General features: G+C 43.2%; 1 protein-coding gene across 1 annotated transcript in view; it reads right to left on the bottom strand.

Annotated features, from left to right (window-relative positions):
* FLT1 (fms related receptor tyrosine kinase 1) overlaps positions 1 to 19,290 on the bottom strand; it is a 160,624-nt gene that overhangs the window by 81,171 nt on the left and 60,163 nt on the right. The window contains exon 12 of the mRNA XM_081046004.1: positions 2,654 to 2,768. Within this exon, the coding sequence (XP_080902130.1) occupies positions 2,654 to 2,768 (115 nt within the window). The remainder of the gene's footprint in view (positions 1 to 2,653; positions 2,769 to 19,290) is intronic.

Below are 19,290 nucleotides of genomic sequence, written 5' to 3'. Positions count from 1 at the left end.
AAGCCTCTGCAGAACTACAAAATTACAAGTCAATAAATGTGTTTCAAGCCCACGTGGAAAAACATGACAGGAGTTCCATTATCTCCCCGGGTTTTGTTATTCCACTCCCACTGTTTCTCACAGGTATTCTACATGGAGTTAGGTTGCTACTTAGTGGTTCATGCTCATCAGAAACCTCCCGTAGCCTTTTCATTCTCCATTTTTTTTCTACTTTATATATTTGTGGATAGGTTACCAAATAGGACTGGAAGCTACCACAGAAATTAAACTCACATACTTCTTGTTTAAATATCCAGCCGTTAACATCCACCTGACATGGTTGGGAAAAGGCAAAGTGAATTGAAGCAATCAATGGCATCTTGAAATGTTCTAGTATTTTGTGCCTACTAACTTGGTTTCTACTCTGAGGCAATTTCCTTCTTGAAAAAAAATGTAGTGTCACTCAAATTAAACTTTCAAGTTTATCGAATTTCCTCTTTCCTAAGTATTTCATTAAACTGCTCTCTCATCCTTGCTATACATCACGAAAAGTTTTAAGCTGTTCACTCGTTTTAAAGAAAAACTGTAAGCCACCTGCAGCTACTGCAGGTTACAAAAACGTTTCCTAAATCCTTGACCAGTGATTGCTGATACCATCACACCAGCCATCACCATCTTACTGGTTTCTGTATTGGCTAGTTGGTAGAGCACTGGGTTCTGGAATAGGAAGAGTTTGGTTTGAGTTTCTCATTTGCCGCTTGGACTTAATCATCTTACTGCTCCAGTTTTTCTTATCTTTAAAATGGAGATAAGCACGCTGGCCTGCCAGAGAATGACGCTGACATTAGCATATGTCAAAAAGTTTTACATGATGAAGAATTCAGATGTTATTTGTTGTTATTGTTAAATCCTACACGGAGAATGCTGTCATCTACTTTGTGGTCTCCAAATGCAAGGACTACAGCTAAATACATAGGTAACATAGCACAACCACACGGAAGTGGATAGTGGCCGTATTAATGTGGTACTCTGAACCAATGCATGCATGTAGAGACATTTCAGCAAGGGGTTATTTGATATCTTTTTCCTTTTTAAAGCATCACTACCCTGCACCTGATAATAGCATATTTTAAAGCATATTTTTCACTAATTTAACAGAAAAAATAATGCTACCAGGTCTGAGATCCACCAATGTTTGCCTGGTTCACAAGGTGTCAGCTTTACTGAGGCTCAGTAGAGGTCAGGGGAGTAGAGAATGAATGGTACAAGGGTGGCAGAAGACGCCAGCTAGACCCTGCTGGGGGGAGGGAGGAGGGAGGCGGAGATTAGACATCTCTCTCTGGCTTTTAAAATTGAGGTATAATTCACATATAACATTATATTCGTTTTAGGTGTACAACATAATGGTTTGATATTTGTATATATTGCAAAATGATCACCATAATAAGAGTAGTCAACATCCATCACCATATGAAGTTATAATTTCTTTCCTTGCGATGAGAACTTTTAAGATCTATTCTCTTAGCAACTTTCAAATAGGCAAGACAGTATTATTGACTAGAGTAATCATGCTCTGTATTACATCCCCATGACTTATTGATTTTATACCTGGAAGCTTGACCACCTTCACCCATTTTGCCCACCTCCACCCTCTGCCTCTGGCGACCACCAATCTGTTCTCTGTATCTGTGACCTTGTTTTTTAGATTCCATATATAGGAATCATATTTGTCTTTCTCTGTCTGACTTATTTCACTTAGCATAATGCCCTGAGGGTCCATCCATATTGTCAAAAATGACAAGATTTTATTCTTTTTTTCTGGCTGAATAATATGCCATTGTGTATACACACCATATTTTCCTTATTCAGTCATCAACCTGGGTTGTTACCATATCTGGCTATTGTAAATAATGCTTCAATGACCATAGGGGTGTATGTATCTTTTTGAGTCTGTGCTTTCCATTTCTTCGAATAAATACCCCGGAGTGGAATTGCTAAGTCATAAGTAGTTCTACTGTTAATTTTTTGAGAAACTTCATACTGCTTTCCATAGTGGCTGCACCATTTTACACTCCCAGCAACAGTGCACGAGGGTTCCCTTTTCTCCACATCCTCGCCAACACTTGTTATTTCTTGTCTTTTTGATAATAGCCATTCTGACAGATATGAGGTAGTATCTCCTTGTGGTTTTGATTTGTACATCTCAGGTCAGGGAATCTTGAGATACTGTGTGTGGCCGTGTACCCCAGTGCAGTCCGCGTGCAAAAGCAGAGGGAAAACAACGTGTTTTGTGCAGTGGAAACATTCCATTTTAGCCTTAAGTCTTTACTAGCTTTTGCTTATCTCCACCCCACTTTATGTATGGCAGGGATCCTCAGTCCTGGTTACATACTAGAATCACCCGGGGAGTTTTATGAACTCTGGGCCACACCCAGAGAGTCAAATGTAATCACAATCAGGAGAGTATTCTAATATGCAGCCAGAGCTGAGAACCACTGATGTGACCAGGTTCATAGTCAAGAGGTAGTTCTGTCTCTTCCACTGCAACAGAGTCCTCATTCCTTTGGGACTGGGTGGTCAGTGGGAGAATACTGCAGTTTGAGACACAACTGGGAGTTTGGTGTGTGTGCATTTTTAGAATAAATATCCCAATGCTTATTTTTACAAAGAATACCTTATTCTTTCCTTCTATTACTTCTGTGCGCTGAGAGATGCTCTCAATTCTGTTCCCCATGCTGCTGTCAGGATCCAGGATAAGGGACTCTTCATTATTGGAGCAAAAGTCATACCTATTTTTTTTAAAAAAAAGTACGTCATCATTACGTTGTTTTGCAGCACGGTCCAACCCATGGTGACAGGTGCAAAGAAAACCACTGGATAAGTCCTCAGGTAACAAAGGCACACAGTTTTTTTCTTTCCCTTCGATCTTGTTCCCCAATATCTATCCTCTGAACTTAAAGATAACAAATATATTTTGCCTGATCTGAAAAAACCCACACCAGTGTATCTCCACACATCTTTCCTGTTCTAAATATTAAATATGAAATAAAAATGCATAAATTAGAAAATTTACTATTTAGATTTTAATTAGTTCCTGGTGGAGGTAGCATGCAAACACAGGGGAAAAAAGTAAAGTTCTGTTAATGAATGAAAAACCCCAAGGAAATAAGAATTTTACATCTACAAAAGGCTGGCTTTTAATCAGAATAATAATCCATTATGCAGCTAATTTTTTCCAGGGGTTAATTAGGTGTATATGAAAACACATCATGGAACAGTTACTATGTTCCGTCTATTTCTTTTCAAGTTTTGTGAGTATCATGGCAAGTTCTTTAATTTCTCAGGCCTCACGTGTTTAATTATAAAGTAAGGATGTTGAAATTTTTTATCTTTAAGGTTCCTTTTTGTTTCTAAAAGTCCACAAAAGTCTCTCTTATTTTAAATGGCAACCAGACTGCCATTTTAAAGAGAGATTTTGACCTACATCTGGAAGGTAGCATGTTCTCCCAGACACGCATCATTATCAGTAAGCTTGTTTTCATATGGCTTACTACTGACATCATTGGTGTAAATATTTATTGATCATTTATTATATTTCTGTATCTTATGTTCTACATGAATAAAAAACCCAAACAACAAAAAGACACTTAAGTCCACTCTGACATGGGCAGTGCAGTAGTATCTTAACTGGTCTTGCTGCCAGCTGGCTTTTCCCACTCCTCCAACACCCACAAAACTGCTGCCAGACCAACCCCCTCACTGTTCTGGTTTATAATGGAATCCATTTTCCTCCAAGAGCTTCAGCTGTACTGAAGAAAGCCAGGCTTCCTTGTCTGACAGTCAAGGCCGTCCACGGGGCATTCGGCTGGGTGTGCCCACAGGGTATGCCCATCCACAGGGCATTCGCTACCTGCTCTTCCAGCCGTAACCCTGCTGAAGCCCCTTGTTCTAGTCAATCTGTGGTGTGGTTCGCAGGTTCAAAGACTCCTGGAGCAGGAGCCAGGGGACCTCAGTCCCAGCCCCGCCCTGACTTCTAGCTGTGTGACAAGTTTCCTCTTCTAAAAAATAAGGATAAAAGTGTATCTATCTACCTTGTGAGTCTCACAGGATTATCTAAGCATTAAATGACTTAATTTTCTTGGAGAGGTTTGTGGATTCACGATGCTATAGGAAAGTAAGGGATTATTCTTACTGTCGTGTCTCACTGTATGCCATATGCACTGTGACCCCTCTCCCCTCATCTTCACTCAGTAGTTACCACTGACGGGACACCCCGATCCTCTCTAAGCAGCTCACTGCTGTCTCTCATGGTCAGAACCCCTCAGTGAGCCTGTAGCAAATCCACCTTGAACAATTCTTCGAGATTTAAACATGGATTTATTTGAGACACAGTGCAGATATACAGAGAGGTATTTTAGGTGCCTCAAAAATGTATCTGAGCTCCCGAGGCTTGCGTTTTTCTGCCAGCCTGGGCAGGTAGGGGGAACGAGTGCCCACAGAAGCCTGGCTTGCGTACCTAGAGCCCCTTCGGCCCCCTGTTCCGCTTCCTGGTTACCGGAAGTGTTGTGTGTTACGATTACTTGCACCGTGACCATTTCATTGCACTTTGTATTGTTACCTGCTGGACTAGAATTTGTGGTGAGCAGAAAGCTTGCTGGGCTCTATGTGTACATGTCTTGGGCAGATTCTGGAGATTTTGAAATCAAGAGGAACTTTACAGTCAATTTCCAGAAGGAATGAGTGGTTGACCTTAAGTAACTGAGGTCAGCAATGACTTCGGTCAGACAGAGATGAGAGGATGCAATAAGTGAGAAAGAAGGGAAGACAGCAGGGACTGCAGGGATCAGAAGACAGCTCCATGATGGTCCCTCTCTGGTCCTGGAGCTGAGGAAGGACTCGAGAATACGAAACTATGGCGGCTTCCGATCAGTCTCCCCTCCTGGGCGCTGCCCTGTCGGCCCTCCCCCAAAGCATGCCCCACTGTCTAAGTTTCCATTTAATGCTCCCGAGGCACACGGGGTCTCATGTACTTATTCACTTTCACTCTGTCCTGCTCGTTAAGCAAGGGCCTAGCAGGTAACTGGCACTCCATACACGCGAAAACGTACCAACAGGCGTGAGGTACTGATCTGTGGTTTCTAGTAAGAGTTTCCATTTGTTTGTTATTTTCAGACATACCGATACAGACATGTTGCCAAAACCCCCCCTATATCCACCCAGATTTGACAGTTATCAAGATCTTCCCACATTTGTTTCACTATCCTTTATTCCTTTTTATTTTTTCTTCTGTGAAGTGTTTTAAAGCAAATCCCAGACATCATGTCATTTTTGCCCTACATATTTTCTGTGCATATCTCAGAAAATACGTCATTTTCTAGTATAATAACAGGACACCTACTAGAATTCGCAGTAATTCCCTGGTGTTGTTGTTACCCAGCCTATCTATCAGATTTCCCCAAATGTTTTTAAAATGTCTGTTTTTACAATGAGATTGTAAGATTCAAAGTTTTAAAAAGAATTAACTCAGAGCGACCACGCCTTAAGGAACTTCTGTGATTTCTGCTAGCTAGTCTTGTTTAGGATCATCAGGTAAAGTTAGTGAACACTTGAACTCTATTGATTAGTAGCGAAAACTGAACCAAAGAGAAATTACACACTTTCTCCTTTACTTGAGGCATTTTAATGATGTTTTAAAATCATGTCATTTTGACCTATTTTTCATTATTTGTTATTCTCCATTTCCTTAACTCCAACATCCATACCTTGAACTACTCTGACCTCACGTCTTTCACACACACGCAGTGTATATATGAGTATATATATGTACATATACATTACAGGTATGTGGGGGCTGTGACACGTGTACACCTCTGTACACATGTGCATTCCTGGATTAGGCCTGGGCATGTGTACTTGCTATTGTAACATCAAACAGCTGAAATTCTCTTGTATCTGGAAGAGAAGTCCTTTAATTCCATTCTTTTCTCCCCAAAGAAGTGAAAAAGATAAGGGAAGCCTTAGACTGAAGATCCTATAATTTTACACTCGCAAAGAGTATGTTGGAGTAAAGCAAGTCTAGGAGTTTCCCGGGGAACCGCAGTCTGTGAGCTCCCTTGGGGCTGCCAACCTCTGACCTCCACCCCCGCCCGTTAGTCTAAGGGCAATTACTGACAGCACAAGCCCAGTGGCAACTATAGGCTAGGCTACCGCAGGGACCTCCAAGCGAAAAGGACAGATTCTGTGGCTGTTTTCTAATTTGGGGACTGTTATTTTTCCCTCTTTGTAATTGGAACCATAAAAATAGAATGTCATTTAGGAGCCTGACTCTCTAACAGCACTTGAAAAGAGATTTAGGGGGAGGGGAATTTGCCTAAGCCTTAAGAATACATCAAGCTCTTAAGGAAGTAGATTGTGCCATGTTTGAAGATGCAAAGATAATCACTGTGCTGGGAACCGTCTTGAGGGGGGAGGAAGCCGAACAACAAGAGGAAAGCAGCATTCGGCCCTGATTTCGCACAGGAAGCCCACAGCACCTCCTGCCAAAGGCAGATAAGAAAGCTCCCAGGCACTATTCTGGACAAGGCCACTGTTATCAGCCTCCGCTCCACGCTGTCCTCTCCCTGCTCCAGGCCAATGTCCCTTTTCTAATGAGCTTCAGGACTCCGACCTCCATTTGCATGCCGTATGCCAAGTACAATAGCAGAGAGGTATTTATAACCATCGAGGAAAAAAAATTTCCGGGGTAAGAGTGTACTTCATGTCATCTCGTCGATTGCTCTGGAGTTGAAACAAATTAGTTTCGGACTAGAGATTGATATAAATAAATTAAAAGAAAGCAGCCAGTTACGTATCCAACACATGGAGCTGGGACCCTGCATGTGCCACGTCATCTCTGTGGGCTTCTCCCGTCTGATCTAAATGGCCAGGCTTCTTCCCTGACACCTGATGGGAAGAAATCCCCCTCCATAGATGGAGATGACATCCTGACGCACATGCTTTGGGATGACTATCCTGTATTGGTGATGAGTTTGCCGCGTTCCCTTCACACTCATAACTAATTGGCTGCTCTGTGACCAGAGACGGATGAAGGCAGTCTGGGGCCACAGAAAAAGCAAAGCCAAAACTGGACTCAGACCTACAGTCTTGACAATACTAACTGCTGGTCCCAACAGGAAAGCTAACCAGCCCAGGCTGTAATAATTATACCCTGTGTAGTATTATTCTCTGCTCTAATAAGGATTATATTTTCTGTGCACTAGGCAATTCATATATACTGTCTCACTAATCTGTACATCACCCTAAAAAGCAGGTACTTTTTAAGGGAAACAAAAATTAAGGATTAGAGAGGGTAAGTAAATTACCCAAGACTTATAATCAGTTCTGGCTCATTCCAGAATCTGTGCACTTAAGCCTTACATCATATGTAACACAATATCCATATGTATATCAGCATATAACAAGAAAATGTTATACTTCAGTGCTTTGTACATGGAAGAAACGGCTTCTCAAATATTCACTAACAAAATATCGTTATTTGGGGAATTTTCGGCCCTTTTTGCATAACACGGTTAGCTTCTTTCCAACGTTTGGCAAATGACTCTCATCATACACAACCACAAAGTACTCAGTGTCCAACGTATGCGTGGGCTACCGTCAGTTTCTGTCAGCGCTCACTCTGTCATCCCAGTTTCTGAACTCAATTCCCAGTCACCTTTACAAATTCAGCACAGGAAATACAGTGCACAGTGTGCGCCCAAAGGGACCCTTTTGTGTTCGTTCCCCTGTGCTTTGAACAATTGTGATTTTCAGACTTTCTTCATCCCTCCTGCCTTTTTTCCCCTCCCCCCACCTAAAACACAGAGCTGGTGCTTTCCTTCCTTTGGAGCTCGATTCTATCTCTGGTAGAACAGAAGGGAGAGTCCAGCTGGCTGAGCTTCGCCACTGGTGGTAAGTATCTGTGTTTTCTTTGAAGTGACGCTCTCATGTGAGAAAATAGACTGAAGAATTAGTCAAGATGATTCAACCCTTCATTTAGCCTTTCTAGCAAGAGATTTCTAGCAAGTTTAATAACTACCCCAATTCAGAAAGGTCTCTCAAAGCCCAAATTTTAAGATTTTTTTTTTCTTTTTTTAGGATCGCCTTTCACCTGATGGTAAATAATATTAAGCTGACCTTTCTTTCAAAAATCTCTGTTCTCCTAAATTCTGACTCTTGGCTGGCTGAAGGTAAACTTGGTGGTCCTGGGCAGTTAATATGCCAGGCCCGGGCTAGGAGCTGTGCACATTTAAGCTCAACAAATTCCCATGGTCACCCGATGAAGCCGGTATTGTGAGCCCAATTTCAGAAGTGAGTCTCTATTCGGAAACAGAGACTCCGAACAATCAAATGCCTTGCTCAGATTTACAGAGAAAGTAGCCCTGGGACTGGAATCCAGATCTTCCTAGCGCTTTCCATCACACCAGAGCTCATTCCATCACCCTGACGGATTCTGTTTCCAAGGAGCCCCCAACTCTTTGCCCCGCGCTTCACAGGGCCAGTGTGGCTCAGAGTGGCCTGTCTGAGCGAAAGCTCTGGGGGGGGTCCCCTGAGTCAAACGGCTACAAAGGCCGACACCAAGAGAGATGACAGACTGCCTTCAAGAGTGGGAAGCCCCCAGGCCTTTGGGGGGGGGGCAGGAGAATACTTTATAATTACATTTTGACATAAATTCTGGTTCTGGTCCTAAAAATGTTTTGGTGCTAAAATTATAGGAACTCTTGGCTTTCTACTGGCTGATGAATTTTATCATTTTTAAAAATCTTGCAACACAATAAAAAATCCAACTTTTATCATAATCTTTTAATTTCTCTGTTAACTTACTCTGTCTGCATGACCCCATAACATGTTCTGAGATGAAGCTAGCCTGTTTTATTACCAACTCCAATACATTTATAGCAGGCCTCAGGGGTGGGGGTAGGGGAGCGCCGTGGGGAGCTGAGCACCCCAGCACCCAGTGGCTGCCTATTGGAGCCTGAGCCATTGCCTAGGAGTAAATGTATATATTTATAATTAAAGCACATTTATTGGGGGGTGGGGGGAAGAAAGAGGCTCTAGAAAGCTTAAGAAAGTCCCAAGACAGAGAATAACTTCGTTTTCTCTTTTTGGGATGATGAAATCTGAGGATTTCATATGTGGACTCTGCTTATCTGTTTAATGAGATTGGACAGCACGTGCTAACTGTGATTAGAATCTGTTTGTACAGAACATTGAATCATTTCAAGTTAGGAAACAAAAGGGTAGAGCAGTCATAAAGACCGAACCGAGGCTGTAAGATGTCTTTCAAACAAATAGAAAGGAAAGAAAAGACCCTGTGGAAGCCTGCCAGAGGGCACGGCCAGGGCTGGTCCCCTGCACGGTGCGCCATCCTGTAGAAGCGCCTGATGTAAACTTTCCTCGGCTACCGTGGGTGTTGTGTCAAAACATCAGCGATCGTGTGTCTGAGCCATCAGATTAATAGAATCCACAAACACTATCTTTTCCCCTCCTCTCACATTCTCTTAAAACAAATGAAACAATATAGGGGAGAGGATGCTGCCAGAAAGCAGCGTAGAGTTGGAAGGAGTGTTTAGACAGAATGGTTCCTGCTCCTTTTGCTGCAGGAAAGGGGCCTGGGCCTCCGGGTCAGGCTGAGGGGATTCTGGAGGAGTGACTTTCTTGTGCAGTTGAGAGACCTTGTGACGCCTTGGAGCCATACTGAAAATTACTTCTTGTCTGAATGGAGAGGGGGGAGTGGACAAGACTTTTCGAGGACTGCAGGCTGTGGGTCAGCTCCCTGGACAATGGTGGAGGTGCTCCAGCGTCCTGGCCACCTCTGTTTAGATAAGAGCTTTTCCGTGAACGCCTTGGCCTGCACCGCTTCCTGCTCTTGAGGCCCGTGGTCCATTCACATTCACAGCAAGGCCTTCTTCCCGGCCTCTGCTTTCCTTCCTCCTCTCTCCTGCTTGCTTCCACCGAGAGCTCCAGTGATCCTCTGCCCGACTCTGACTCCCTCTTTGACAGAATCTGTAAAGGCCAAGGCCGCTTCCAGCCCTACAGCGGGGTGAGCGGGAGGCTAAGAGGGTGGGTACTTACTGGGTTACACCCAGATACGGGCCTCAAAGAGAACACCTATTCTGTTCATCCATTTTTCTTCTTAGTGAAAGACTGGTCAGCTGAGGAAGGGTGATTTGATAAAAAGAAATCTTTAGGGAAATGTTAGGCGTGGCTGCAAATATCCTTTACTCTGACACATTCAAGGAATCTTAAGGTATTAACTGCACTCACTCAGGGAAGAATGCTACATTTTGTTCTCATGAAAAGGAAGAGAGCAGATTACTTATTACATAGCAGTCAGTACGGAAACGTCCAGAACGCCTTCAGGGAGGGGGGTGGGAAATCACAATTTAGCCAAAGAACCATAGATTCCAGAGCTAGTCAGACCTGAGTTCAAATATGGTTTATAACTTGCTGGTTATGTAACCCTGGTTAGCAGAAGTCCGATTGTGAGAATCAAACTCATAGAAAACTGCTCAGAAATTTCAATCTCTTGAATAGTTCTGAAGTCATTGGATCATTTCAGCCCTCAAGATCTCAAGTTCTGCTTTGGTGTTATGTTAGCGCTCACCACTGAGGGCATTATAATTCCCAGTCCTGCCCCACTCCCGCTAGTGGAAATGGGGTTGAGGAGTTCATAGGCTCACCCCAGAGTAGGGGAGGAGAGACCATTTTTCTGGGCTCAGTTCCCTAAAAGGCTGGACTTCTCTTGGTTTGTTTTTACCTCATGGGTTCCTCTATCTTGCAAATGTCTATTTCATCTCTGTCTCTCTCTGTGTCTCTCTCCTCCCCCTCCCCCATTCAACAAGAAGTAGAACACATATCTCCATACTAAGCTTATCCCATTTTCTCCTTTCATCCAGATTTGCTCACTTATTTATTGTACTGTTTGTGAACCGTGTCAAATTCTTTGGCAATGAATGCATTCTTAACACTGCCAACTCAAAAGAAGCTACCCCATGTTACCATGTCTTACTAGTTTTATTACAGGGATTAAAAAACAAACAGAAGGGAAATAATTTAAAGCTCCCTTTGCAACAGCAAACATTAGGGTGATACTAAATGAGTAAACTTGTGTAACATGCTTAGCACAGCTCCTGGCACACGGCAGACAGATCATTAATGTTAGCTGTCATTTTATTGTCCGACTAGATCAAGAGCTACTTAAGACCACACACCTGGTGAACAGTAAGAGTGCATGTCTCTTGCTCAGGTGACTGCCTGGGGAGAAGAGTGAACCCTGATACTGGCCTGGCTGGATGTGGACTCAACCTCATGTCAGGCGTCGAACCTGCTATCCATCACTTGCCTCAATCGTGCTGAAAAACGGGGCATTACTGACCCTCAAATGACCTCACACATCTCCCCTCAGCTAAGTACTGTGCCACCACTGTAAGTGCCTTTCCATTCACATCGGGGGGTATTAATGAAGACGGGCCATCTGACTGGGACCTGGATAAACTCATCACAGCGGTATCAGCGTCTGACAAACTGAGAGTCACGGACAATTTCAACTCAGGCAATGATGTGACATGTGGAGAAGCATCTTCTGGTCTAATAGGAAATAGAAAACGAACCAGCAATGGTCTCCTTCCTTCAAGTGCAGGCAAAACTCCAGGCTCAGAATGACTAGCATCGTGTCAGATAGAAAATAATTTGTTCACCCACATTCCGTTGAAGAATAAAATCATGTCCTCTGAAAGGAGTGCCAAATCTAGTTCCTTCTATTACAAGGGAACATATACATTTGTTTATTGAAAGTCAAATACATGATAAAGTATTAGAATATAATTGAGCACAAAAGTGAGAGTCGAGAGCGGATGTGCTACTCTCGGCTGGACAAGACTTGGGTCAGTGAGCGTTTGCATAGCTGAGGCAGAATTCATAAACATGAGGGGATCCAGGATATTAGAACTGCTCTAATTTCCCAAATAATCTGAAAATCCTACCATTTCTGGTCCCATCTTAATTTCTTTGGAGTCAGTCACTACAGTCAGAAGACCAGTCCAGAGATGCAGGCCTCTTTCCTGGGAGAACATTCACCTAACAGTATGGCTCTTTTTGTCAGATTATTGTCAACTTCACAGGATACTAGTTAGTGTGTGTGATGCCACCTCAGAGGGAAGTTGCTTTGCAGTGGACAGCCCCAGAGCAACCTAAAACACTGAACTTTCAGCAAACAAACTTAGCACGCACAGTGCGCCAGCCTCTGGGCTAAGTACTTCATATGTAATCTGCTCATTTAATTCCCCCAGACAAGCTGACAATGCAGGTGTTGTTATCTCTGTCATACAGAGCAGGAAATCAGACCCAGAGAGGTGGTTTATTTTGCCCAGAACCGCACAGCTGGCAGATGGTGGCAGGTGCCAGGAATCAGGCTCCAGCGCCCATTTCCTTAAACTCCAGACTATTGCCTTTCTGCATCCTAACACTTTGCAAGTTGGCTTTGATGTCATACATAACACAGGCTTTTCAAAACACATTTGCTTTCTGGATCATGAGCTTTTGACCCAAAATTACCCATGTTAATGTCTAAGTAGTTGTTACAGAACCAATCCTAGTTGTGACAAACAGAGTGCCTGATGATGACTGTGCTAGAAGGCCACTCATTTATGGTCCCTGACGTGTAAGCCGGGCCTGGCTTCCTAACAAGATACTTGAACTCTGTGCCTCATCTAGAAAAAGGTAATAATAATAGCTTCTGCCTCATAGAAGATCTGTAATAACTGAATGAGATACATATAAAGCACATATTAAGCACTTAAAATCCTGCAGATAAGTGCTTAATAACACTCAGTTATAAAGAAAAGAAAAAAACAGAAGAAATCCTAGGCCATATAGCCTTTTACCAGCCGTATTTCCCATTTGGCACTATGTAGTCTCTAAATCCCCATTTTTGGTTTTCTCCCCTTACTTATCCAAAGACTTTTTCATACAAGAGAGGATTTCTCAAGGGAGCAATCAGTGATCACGTTACATAATTTTCAGGGATGAGAAATCATTGAAAGGCAGATGGAACACCAAAGACCTTAGAAAGTGGGATAATAGGCACCCATATAACGTTCTGGAAAGACTGGGGGACAATACAAGTTCTTGGATTCCAGGGTTGTGATCTGCACGCGTGGAAGGCAGAGTTTTGGGGATACAATGCACACAACACATACTAAAGACATGCCACGGGAACAAGACCACCACAAGTCTGTAACAGACCGTCAGTCTGTAGGAACGACAGGGCGGGCCCATGGTAAATAGATGGCCCAGGACTCGGCGCATCACAGGGAAGCCGAGCAGGATGACTGGCTCACCTATTCAGCCCCATTCAAGAAATTCCACAGCAAGTCCAAATTTACCTTTCCAGTTTCGGTTTTTATTTTTCTCAACCCAAATCCGACGAGCCAGTCGACGTACTATTCAAGCACGTCCTCTTCAGCTCCGCAACCCATTCCTGTCCTCACCTCACTCTGTCACTGTGTTCCCTCTCTCCGTTTAACATGCCAGTTACCTACCCACCAGCTTTAGGACTCAGACCCGGTGCTTCCTCTCAACGGCAGCACTCACTATCCACCATCCACTGAAACCACGTTGGTTCATTTATTCAACCCGATTATTAGCACCTTCCATGAGACTCAGTACCATGTGACGGTGGAAATAAGAATGAACAGGAATAGTAAACAAGGAATCAGAGACGTGGGTCTGGTCCTGGGCTTGCTGTTAACTAGCTGTGAGCTGAGAGGTAATTGTTTATCTCTGAGCCTCAGTTCCCCATCTATGAAGCACATTTGTTGTTTTTTGTAATCTCTAAAACTCCTTAATGCTGAGTGAATTAATTAGTCATTCACAGTGACTAGATGAAGGCATGGCGAGGCTGACATTTGCAGCCTCCATCTCCTCCTTCTGTTCACTCACCGACTCTATCGACTAGATACCCTTCTTGCTTTCTTCTTCACATCCTTTGGCCCTCTCCTTCTTCATCGCCTGTCATTACTCTCCCACGGCTCTTACCTAGACATCCACGAGCTTTGTGAGGTCAACTGAGGGCTGAGCGCTTGCTGAATGTTAATCCCCAAAATTAATCCTGAGCAACAAATGAGGAAGTGGGACTTCCCTGCCAGAGATCAAATACGTGGGGAGACGGTCAGAGGGTGACAGGACAGTACCGTGAGGGGAAAGGGCCACAGTATAAGTGCCCAATGAACTGTGACTTGGTGCCCCCATGAGGTCGGTCTGACTGAGACTTGCTTGTCCCACTCGGGTTTATACCTGTTCAAAGGGTCTACTCCCACCCGTAGATTTGGGGCCTGAACCACCAGCAGGCCATCAGCGGTTCGCAAAGAAATTCTGCCATGTGAGTCAAATTCTCCCGACTGCTGCAAGCCTCTTTCTCCTTTCCTCTCCCACCCTCAGTTCAGCTGTAACTCAACAGGTGGACTCTAGGGGCTCACTGGGGACAAGACTAAACCCAATAGGTTAGGCCACTGCTCCCCCAAACCTGTCCTCAAGGACTTCCGCTCCTTCCTTTAGGAACCCACAGGGGTCCACTTTGAGGGGTCCCAAGGGACACCAATGAAAAGGAACCTTCTGAAATGCCAACCTACTTTAACCTCTTTTATTCCGTGATCTGAAAACACCTGAAAAATAACTTTCTGAGCTTCCATTTCCTTGTGGGGAAATTATGTCTATTAGGTAAAATTGTTGTACAGGTTAGGGATAATGTATGTAAAGGGAGCAACACAGCTGTGGCACTAGAAAGGGCTCACTGATTAACTCTTACAGTTATCAAGTGGACATCTGCATTCAAGGTGATAAAACATCCTACGAGGCTTCCAGAAAAGTACGAAGACACAAGGTCCAGTGACTTAAAGCTCATTATAAGGCACTACCTGGGCCATAGTCTCAATCCATCACACTCTTTCCATCTTCTCAGTCCACCCACCAGGTTCTGCTTTTTCACCTAAAAAGGCAGTAGAGTTACATTAAAACCACAGACTAGGGTCCATGTTTCAAGAAACAGCCTACCGTGTCTCTGGTGAGAGAATTAAAATATAGATTTTATAAGTGATTTGTCCTGTTTATCTACTGCCTGGGAATCTCGTGTCAGAACATCAGTTTCTAGAGTCAGTAATGAACTTGCCTATTCTGTTTTTTAAAATCTGTGACTATGGCCAAAGGAAATTTGAGACGTTCTGCCAATCTTCCCAAATTGTGTGTCGCTACCATGTGGCATTCCCAATTCTGGGAAGCTACACTGAATTTGGTCGCCTTCCTATGACCCTATGACTCTGCCTTTTGGTTTTATTTAAACACGGAATGAAATAGATGTTTGCTAGCAATTATAGGAGACAGTTAATTCATAAGAAATGCTTACTCATCACACTCACTGCATAGCTATGAAGCGCGGTGGGGAAAGGAAGATCTCACAAAGCATAGAAAAGTGGCAAAGAAACATTTGGCACATGAACTCATGCTCTGTTTTCAGGACTTTGTATGAAATGTTAACGAGGGCCGTTGTCCCGAACACTCACGTTGGGCAGCATGTACTTCCTCACCCAGTAATTATGTAACAAAAAAGCGACAAGGTTCTCATTAGTAAGTGAACATCCACTTTTGGCTTGGGATGAAAGCCTCCTGCAGAAGATGGCCAGATCTAGTCGCTTCTTTGTTTAAGTCCGAAGTTCTGCTAAAGTGGTGTTTGGTGAAGTGGTCTTTAAAGTCCCCATTTTGATTCAATTTTTAAAAAAAATTCTCTGTGGCATACCTGGTTTGAGTCCGCCCACCATACACCCACTGCAGAGAACATATCAAGACACATGGATACAAATTATATGTTTACTTAGGAAGAATGTAACAAAGATTAAAACATGGAGTATGTGATCATAGTTCCAAAGGAGGTCTTCTTGAATGACAGCTTTCCTCAGACCTACAGTTAGCCTCCAGGAAATGTTGACTTTTTTCAATGTCTAAATGGTTAAAACTTTCATTTTGTAGATAGAAAATAGAATACAGGACAGAAAACTGTTTCAGCATAAAAATAATAGCCATTCATACTAGCAGTCAATTAAATTTGGGTCCTTGAGTACATTTCTAATTAAGTACCATTAACAATTGTTTTGTCTTCGTCCTGTTAATTTTACATACCCCACTGATACACAAAACCAGGTTTCTCCCAAATGACCTAACACATCCCTAATAACTCAGGCCTTCCTTTCTTTGCCAATTTGCTGACATAAACAATAGAGAAACGCAATTAAGCAAGCCCATCTCAGAGTTTCTAGATGCCTCTGCCTTCCCTAATTTTGTAGGCCACTCTCCACCCCCACCACCCCCCAAACCCCAGCAAACCACACGTACTCCCATACTGATCAGCTTTCTCTAGATACCCCATGGGACTCTATTGCTAGGGCCGATGAAGAGCGTTTCAGAAACAGGATATCAAATTGTGTGTCAGAGAATATTATTTTCTGTTCAACTTCTAAAGCATGGAATTACTTGAGACTCCAGGTCTGCCTTCCTTTAGATTTTTGGAAACAGTTCTTTGAGATTCCATGGATGTCTATTAGGTTTTTCTTAGAAAATCCACCATTTTAGCTAAGAAAGGAAAGAATGCTCTATCCCCTCTTCACATTCCATGAGTTGAGAATCCAGTGACATGTTTTGCATCTGAAGGGCCTCCTTATTTTAGCAAAGGACCAAATAGAGTAAGTAAGCTTTGGGGGCTAACTGGGCAAAGAATAATAATGTCTTCATTTGTATGAGCTGGGCCAAAACTAACAAAGGGAGGCCCGCCCGGTCAGCACTGAAAAAAATATAGGTGGACACCAATGATGGAAGAGCTGCTGCATTGTTTTTCCTTAATCGGTAAATCCTGACATTATATTACTGAGTCAATTCTGTACCCAAGAATACATACTTACATATAAGACTTTTTTTTACCACTGTTCCACTTTCATAAATTGATTTTTTCCATTAATTTGGCACTGATCCTTATAAAGTATAAAGCAGTTTGACTCCCCAGGTCACACTACTTTATAATTTATAAGAAGCAGAAGGGACTATCAGTGTGCAACAACTAGGAAATTATTTCAAGCATTTTTGAAAGAAAACGTAAATGTAAGTGATTTTTTCATTTCCCTCATTAATAGCTGTGTATTATAGGAAAAGGGAAGCACGGCAGTTACCATTTACAGAAGGGGAAATTGAAGCACAGATTAAATAACCAGCCAAGGTCACCCAGAAGTCAGGGCCTGTGCCAAGAATAGAACCCATTTCCTTGATTCTCAGGTCTCCATCCCTGAGCCGGTGGCACAGATACCCTACGGGTACATACAGAGATAGAATAAGTAATCGTCATATACATTTGAGCTTATGTAACTAAAACAAATGCTGCAGACAAATGGTGTGTGTCTTACTTTTGACACGGCTGGTGCCCAATAAACATTAGTGATAAGCAGGTAGTTGACAGTATATTGAGCCTGCATACCAATAATGTGTAAAACGCACGTATAAGATGTGAGCAGTGTTGACACAACAGAAGTAGCAGAAGCTTCTTGCTACATATTTTTATTGGTGGTCACGGATAGCCGATGAAGAAAATGAGATGTTCACAGTGAACCCGATATACCTGACATTGTTTTCTATTAAAGGAGAACAACACAGTAGGCATGGCAGCTCTGTTATAATCTATCAGTGCTATTTATTACCTTTAGATGATTGTTTGTGATGGTTGGGGGGGAGAGGCAATGAAAACGGCCTGTGATCTAAAGAATGTGTGCTCCAAAAACAAAGCTGCAATATAAGGCTGCCGGCCTTGAAGCTCCCTGTGGAGAAGGCTCAACCACCGTCAACATTTTCAGAGCAGGCCTTCGTTTTAAAAAGAAAAGACAAGCAGGTAGAGTGCCCACTGGTGGGGTTGGCGAGCTGAGGTAAAGGAGTCTGTCATGAAGGATGACCCGCAGAAGCCCGCTCACCACGCTCGTGTTTGCGGGGAGTAGATGACTGGAGAGCCAGTCGGCCAGGCAGTGACTGAGGCGCTCCTTGGTTTTCAAGCACACGAGAACAACAGCCATCCTTCCACATCTTGGATTCTAACAGAGAAAATGTAACTGGCGAGCTGGAGCACAAATCTGGAGAACTATGCCAAGACCGTCCTTTCCCCATTCCGTCCTGGGCTCCTCAAATCCATCCCTTCTGTTTCCCAAAGAAAGGCCCTTCCGTCCAGTCCGGTGTAGTTATTGTTCTTTTGCAAACCAGCCTCCTAGCTGTGGGCAACCTTACCCAGACAGTATTTCCTGTGAGAGCGACCAGCACTGTGGCAAAACCAGCAGGAACTATGGGACAAAGACCAGTGCGCTGCAGGGGCAGGTTAGTGGTCCTACTTAGTTTCTCAAAGCCGGGGGAGAAGTTCTAGAACTCTAATGTGGACCCACCGAGCAGGGGACAGCTCTCCTAGTTCTCACTCTGCCCACCCCAGCCTTAGCCAACCCACGGGCCAGAACCACTTGCTCCTACGACGGGAAACAAGTGAACGGGACAGGCCACACAAACTGGGACAGTGACTTCATTCCCTTATTACACACTTTTGTTTGTTCTTTTATTGTTGCCTAACTCATCTATGTCTCCTTCATTTTCCGTCTTCTGGAAAGTCCTAAGTTATATTTTCCTCAATTCGACAACCCAGACCTACTAAATTTCTATTTGTAAAACACGGCAAAATTCCATTTTCCTCTCCACAGTTTGTGTTCACTTCTCAGAAATGTTTGTTAAAAATTCTCACTGTTGTGAAACTAGCTCTATAGTAGGGAGAAAATTCTTTTCCAGTTCCTTAAAAGTTTTGGGGCCTTTTATTTAAAAGTTGACCACAATGTTAGCGATAGTTACAGCCTTGCATTTCTTTGGCACTCTGTACCTTTCACAGATACGTGACTTCAGTAGACCCCCCATAGGCTCTCTATAAAGTGTGCATAGTTACTTTCTGGGAACAGAAGCTGTACATGACACACATGTGAAAGGTAGTGTAAGCTTAACACTCTGAAGCAGGCCACCACCTAGCCTTATGCCCAGTTTAGGATAAAGTTTAGGAATATCTACTTAGAAGTCTCTGTCAGTTGCTAAGGATGAGAAAAATCCCAAATTCCACCTCATTCAGTGATAATAACTTATTTTCATGTTATTAAAAATTCAAAAGAAATATTCTACTTCACCACCCAAATATGCAGAAAAGTAAAAAGGGGAAACATTCTGCTC

This window comes from Rhinolophus hipposideros (genome assembly GCF_964194185.1).
Source record: "Rhinolophus hipposideros genome assembly, chromosome: 4".
Classification (NCBI taxonomy): Eukaryota; Metazoa; Chordata; class Mammalia; order Chiroptera; family Rhinolophidae; genus Rhinolophus; species Rhinolophus hipposideros.
This window is presented reverse-complemented; position numbering and strand designations above follow the sequence as displayed.